At 42.2% G+C, this 6,473-nt stretch overlaps 1 protein-coding gene across 1 annotated transcript; it reads right to left on the bottom strand.

Moving 5' to 3' along the window:
- Positions 1-371: 371 nt before the first annotated feature.
- rsph4a (radial spoke head component 4A) lies at positions 372-6,125 on the bottom strand. The gene is made up of 7 exons (XM_061034890.1): positions 5,820-6,125; positions 4,291-4,513; positions 3,576-3,860; positions 2,373-2,822; positions 1,701-1,845; positions 787-904; positions 372-696 (listed from the first exon to the last, which is right to left on the bottom strand). Exons 1-7 carry the CDS (start codon positions 5,921-5,923, stop codon positions 462-464), a joined length of 1,560 nt encoding a protein of 519 aa, XP_060890873.1. The 5' UTR covers positions 5,924-6,125; the 3' UTR covers positions 372-461.
- Positions 6,126-6,473: the final 348 nt, after the last annotated feature.

Raw genomic sequence — 6,473 nt, 5'->3', positions numbered from 1 at the left:
TTTGAGTAGTCAGAATATTGCATACAGGGCAGCAGTGGATCAGTTGGTAGAGTCGTCACCTCTCAACCAGAAGGTCGAGGGTTCGATCCCCAGCTGGGCAACATGTCCGATGTGTCCTTGGGCAAGACACTTAACCCTGATTTGCTCCCTCTACTTCGGTGTTGGTGTATAAATGGGATTAGTTACCTCTGTGTAAAAGTGCTTTCAGTAGTTGGAAGACTACACTTTATAAGCTCAAGTCCATTTACCATTAGAAAAGCGCTACACAAGCTCCATTAACCGTTTAACATAAGTTACAGTGCCTCCCATTGGAACACAGACCCTACCGACCCATATAAACAATATTTGTCTGAAAATACAACATCATGCCATTTTGCAGAGTAAACAGATTTATTTGGCCATGACTTACAAATAAATACTTGACAAACAAAACAGAACTGAAATCTGTCAAATGTTTTTTTTCAGTCATTGTCCTCCTCCTCCTCCGCTTCATCTGAATCCTCCACCTCCTCCTGCGCAGCCTGCTGTTCTTCTAAAGCTTCTTTCAGGGCCTGCTCCTCCTCCAGTGACGGGTCCAGGGACTCTGTGATCTCTGGTCCACTTGGGTATTCTTTCTGTGGCAGTGGGGGGACAGGTGGGCTGTACCCTTCCCCACCATACTTCAGACCCCATCCAACATAGAAGTTCTCAAACTTCCTGAATAAAGAGACGGCGGGTTGTTTGTGAATTGCACCATTTCCTCTTGTGACAAATCAAACAAGAGGTGAGGATGCTCTTTGTACTTACTTTCCAGTAGCATATGCGTAAGCCCCCGGCCAGAGGTTAGAGCGCAGAACAGCGATCGCATGCTGACTGGTGAGAATGGACGACATCTTTGAGCTCCAGGGAGGCGTATTGAACATTTCTGAGACACAAAGAAAAGAAAAGAAAAACTTAGCTGCCTTTTTAAGTCATGAGGTCATGGGTTCATCACCAAAGTTTAAAACATCTGTGAATGTTATTTAATTATATCATTTGTATGATTATAGAACAAATAGTTGTGTTATAATTGTCTATGTGCTTTCTATCTACCTTACAGTAGAGCAGGTAACAGACCGTACATTAACCATCCAACATAGATCCATCATGAGCACTAAGCAACATTTTGTCAAAGTAACAGTGGCAAGGAAAACGTCCTTTAAGAGGCTGAAACCTCGAGCAGAAACAGAGTCATTATGAACAGCCGTCAGCCCAAATTGTGCTGGGATTGGGAAGTCGGATAGAGGGAGATGCAGATGCACTGAATTATAAACCTCTACTCAAGATAAATGAAGAGAAAGGATCATAAACTCAAAGTTAGATCACACAGGTTGGCTTTAAAACAACCTTTATAACAAATCAGCCATGCAAGCTGCTCTATGTGGCTGCATAAAGACAACACAAAGGGGGGACAGAAGTCATTTGTGGTAAGGGCTGCTGAAAGGAGAAGAGACACTTATAGATAAGTTAGAAGCAGCTGGGTGCACATTAAAGGTTGACGGGCGGGGGATGCAGAGCTAACGCATCAAAGCATCTCAACCACCTTGTTTTTGATCACTGTTGCAAAATGTGATATTTAAAAAGTATTGTATCCCCCATCCACACAGAACATTTCATCCTTGGTTATCTTTCAAACCATTTACTGGTTTTTACAGTAAATATGTCCAAAATCAAAGACTGACCTGCATCTTGTGAGAGGGGAGTGAGCAGAGGGGGTCCAACTTCTGGCTCAGCTTCATCGGGCTCCTCTTCCCTCTCCTCTGCTTCTTCCTCCTCAGGAGATTCTTCTTCTGCTTTTACAGACAGGTTGACCCAGGAGCAGCGGCCCTTATCAGAATCAGAATCAGAATCAGAATCAGGGTTTATTGCCAAGTACATTTACACATATAAGGAATTTGACTTGGTGTATTGGTGCTAAACAATTAACAAGGAAATAAAGCAGAACTAGCAACAACTTAAATAATACAGAATAAGAAGATATTACAATATATAAAATAGAATTTAAAAATGTAAAATATAAAAAATAAAAAACACAAAATGTACAAAAGGTGCAATGTAGGAGCTGTGCAGTGGACTATGACAAAACATCTTAGTGTGTATAACTACTCACAGAGTGCATGTAAGGAAGAAACATTTTTAAAGTCCAGTGGGCGTTAATGTAACGCATAATGAACAGTTCAGCATTCACATTACTTTGATGTTTTACTGACTGTGGTGCTGATGAGAGTCTGGGTTATGTGGGAGGAGGGGGGGGGGGGGGGGGGGTTAAACAATGTATATTCATTTTGTTTCCATCAACACATGAAGCACATGCATGTTTTAGCTGCATCGACCTGCTCTGATCAGACTTGTACCTGCTGGAGGATGTGCTGAACGTGGTGGACCCAGGTGGATAAGGACTCAGACATCTCAGGAACTGGAATGCCCTCAAAGTCAGGATTCACTTCGCAGCTGTCTCGGGGCGCCTCTTCCTCCTCATCCCCCTCCTCCTCTCCGGCCTGAAAGAAGCCCTGAGGGCTGACCTGTGATCCAGCAGAGATACGAGCAATCTGCGCCCTGAGATAATTGGCTTCATTGCCGGGGAAAGGTGGGTAGCTCACAACGGGGCGGTCCAACTTTCCAGTGAAGAATTTACGGATTTGGCGTGTGATGGTGATCTGAGCAGGAGTGACTGGCGGGAGCTTCACCCAGGGGAGACCAGGTTCAGTGCACACAAAGTACACATACTTGTTAGCACCTGTTCCTATGACCTCTTTTTGGACTACGGGCGGGGGCTTAAAGGACGAAGGGGGCGGCGGATCCACCTGAAGACAAAGTCAGAAGAACTACCGTTAGAAAAAACTTTTGAGTCATTTCCCTTCAAAATGTTAAGACAAGACAACAATATCAGTTTTTCTAATGCCAAGGTCAGATAAATCAACTGAGGGCATGCTGACAGGAAGTGCGGTTGTTTACATTTCTAATATCAACCCAAGCATTTCTTACATTTAAACACTGGTGGTGTTGTGGTTCTTGCGGATGTTTTGTAAGGTGTATACTTTTTATACAAAAGAGTTGAGATTGCATTTACAGATCATTTCAACAAGACCAGTAAAACAGAGATACATTTTACTAAAAGATGGCACCATGAGTTTTGAGATATGTGGTTACATTGGTGTTCTTTGCAGTGTGTTTACATCCTGCATGTTGGAGCGGCAGTAGCTCAGTCTGGGACTTGGGTTGGTAACCAGACCAAATATTGAAGTTGGTCTGGTAGCTGCCTGAAGAGGTGCCAGATCACTTCCTGAGCACTGCTGAAGTGTCATTGAGCAAGGCACCTAACACCCCCACCAGCTCAGGAGCGCTCGCTGTGAGCAGCCCCGTCCAGAGGATCCTGTGTGTGTGTTTCAACCTGTGTATGTGTTTCAGCCTGTGTGTGTGTTTCAGCCTGTGTGTGTGTGTGTGTTTCAGCCTGTGTGTGTGTTTCAGTCTGTGTGTATGTGGCATAACATGCTCTGCCCCTATCAAATAAATAATCATCAATAAGAGAAATAACGGAGTACTTCCTGGTTCCTCACCTCATTCTCCTGGCTCTCTGCCTCTCTCTCCTCTTCCTCAGCTACATCTTCGCTCTGCTCTTCTTCTTCTTCTTCCTCCCCCTCTCGGTACTCGGCTTCAGCGATGATGTAGCTCCTCTCTGTTCCCAGAATCTTGCCCCAGAATCGGCAACGCATCAATGCCTGCACCTCAACAAGCTGCTTGAGAGCGAGGAAGACCCTCTGCATCTCCTCTCTGCCCAGACCAACCCCGGCCTGCTCCAGGTAGAACCCAATCTCACTCACATTGGGAATAGGTGTGTCCACCTGATGAAGACCCACAACAAGTGTTACATCATGAAATTTTTTCATTTATTTTTTATTTTACCTTTATTTTACCAGGCAAGAATTGCTTGAGATCAAATTACCTCTTTTTCTAGCAAAGCCTGGCCAAATGAACCTGATATAACATCAACAACATGTTTGTCTTCTTTTTAAGATGAAAGGACATGTGGGTCAACTGCATCAGTGAAACATCATATCCTTTAAGTCATGATTTGTCAGCAGTAAGTAGTAAAATCATTTTGCCTTTATAAAATAGGATATATGGTCAAACTGATGAAATTACAGTAATGTGTCAAATGGCTACTTCATACCAAAAAAAAACATTACAATCAAACTGTAAAGCCAGAATCCCCCCACCCCTGATCCCTGGAGATCACAGAAACAAAGTTTGCCATGTAGGTATGACCATTACCAGTTCCTCCTCCTGATCCGTCTCTTCTGGTCGAGTAAACAGCACCCGCTGCTGCTCAGCCAGCAGCTCAGCGGCTGTAGTCTGTGGAAGGTCTCTCAGGGTGCTCTGCTTGGGTTCAAACAATCCCTGTTTCACATCAAGGCTCATATCCTCGCATACATCCACCACATTCTGTGGACGCTCATCCATCACCTTCATCAGCAGCCGAGTGAGGTGGTCATAGCTGGAACATTACAGACCATCATCACTTTCAAATGAAAGCCTGTTGCTACTCCTGAAGATGCTGACTCAGTATTTATTCACACAAATACGCTCATAAGTACAATACCAATTTAATAAGATAGACAACAGATATTTTAAAAAACATTATTGTTGGTTTTAGTACGTATTGCATGAATTTATTCATCTTAATCATTTTGTGGATAGATCAAATACTTCTGTCAACCATCTAAGGGTAATTCTTTTAGGTCTGTGAGGCTGTAATATATAAAGACACCTCACAGTAGCAGAGTTATATTTGGACTGGAGCCAAGAGTCTGTTGCTGAAAAGGAAATGTGACTCTGAGACTGAATGTCTGACATTTACAAGTCAAGCTAATGTCATCTTTATAGCCTATTAGTGATGTACCCAAACAGGAAAGCAGAATATCAGCAACACTGTGAAGATGAAAACTTTATCAGCCATGTGTGTTTCTGTGTTGTCTGACCATGGCTGAATAAATCCTAAGATGATCCACAGTCTGTTTCACCATTTCATTATTGAACATTTAATACAGAAACAAACCCCACCTAACAGCTGGTGACAAAAACACTTTTCTCTGTTAATGTTTGGTGTAAAACCAAATGAACAGAAATTAGAGAAAGTGCTGGCAATCAAAGTCAAAGTCAACTTTATTGTCAATTTCAAAATATGCCAGACATACAGTGGAATCGAAATTGCGTTTGTCTCCGTCCCGCGGTGCAATACAACCAAAATAAGGTAAAATAGATCAAATAAAATAAGGCAAAATAAGATAAATAATATTTACAGTAATAAATTCTAAATAGTGCAAAAGGTACAAAACAAAATGGTAAATAAAATAAAATTTAAAGAAAAAGTAAACTTGAAATGTGCAATATGTGCAATGTGCAGTAACTGAGTGTACTTTTGAATGTTAGCAAGTTAATGTTCTGCACATTAAACTATTCTGGTTGATGTTAATGACAACAAAATAACTCTTAATAACAGATCAGGGTCTCATGATGACGAGAAACAAGTAAGGACTTCATTATGTGTCTACATACTGAAGCAGCCATGTCATCTTTGAATCCACATAACTTTGTAAACTGACAGATGGATGGAAACCTGCTTCTTGGAACAGGATAATTATCTGATTAGCAAACCTGTTGTAAGTTGTAGGACTGCATCAGGTGTTGTTGATTAGCCTATAGATGAGACATTTATTGAACTAAATGTGGCGACCTTTCTAACTCCCTAAAGACCCCAGTCAGACCTTTATTCAGCTCTGGTTCCCTGACAGGATACTCACAGGTTCATGTTGCTTTTCGTGCTGTTTTTCAACATGAAGGATTTGAAGGATGCAGCTGCCTCTAGACTCTGTTCACTCCTGTCGTTTCCGTCCGCAGTTTCCATAGTTCCTCACCTTCGTTTAAATATCATTCGTCTCTAAATCTCCTGTCTGAGCACTGACCGTCACTTTGAGATATGACACAGAAGGCTACAAGAAGTGTAACACGTCTGTACAGCTAGCAGTAAACATGTTTTAGTTCATTCGGGGGAAACAGTTAATGGTGTAGTGCCAAACTCCGCTGGTTGCTATGGTTACTGTAACAGAATGGTTGCTAACGTCGAGACTACGCCACGCCCCCCTGGTGGACAAATACAGAACAGGCTCAGATTCTCTACTGACAGCAGATAAAAAAAAGTATATAATATGTCACCATAAAACCAATAAGTGCTTCAAGGTTTTGACTCCTGAAGTTTGATCGAATAAATAAAAAAATGCTAATACCGTGGCCATTTAGCACAAACATTAGAGCAACTTCCCCAAAATGCATCAACAGACTAACATTCAGAACCTCTTTCAGCCGTCATTGACAGATAAATTGATGCGGATGCTTTGTGACAATGTAGGCTACATGCAGAATGGCTTAAGACTGGCCTGGTTTCATCCCAGTGGGAC

The sequence above is a fragment of the Labrus mixtus genome, chromosome 3 (assembly GCF_963584025.1).
Source record: "Labrus mixtus chromosome 3, fLabMix1.1, whole genome shotgun sequence".
NCBI lineage: Eukaryota > Metazoa > Chordata > Actinopteri > Labriformes > Labridae > Labrus > Labrus mixtus.
This window is presented reverse-complemented; position numbering and strand designations above follow the sequence as displayed.

Bases quoted from the DNA above. Each gene is read 5' to 3' on its own strand.
- rsph4a (XM_061034890.1), bottom strand. From the start codon at position 5,923: ATGGAAACTGCGGACGGAAACGACAGGAGTGAACAGAGTCTAGAGGCA. The intron at 3,861-4,290 runs GTAATGGTCATA...GGTCTTCATCAG, and splicing joins CGGATCAGGAGGAGGAACTG to GTGGACACACCTATTCCCAA. The intron at 905-1,700 runs GTCAGTCTTTGA...TTTGTGTCTCAG, and splicing joins TCCCCTCTCACAAGATGCAG to AAATGTTCAATACGCCTCCC.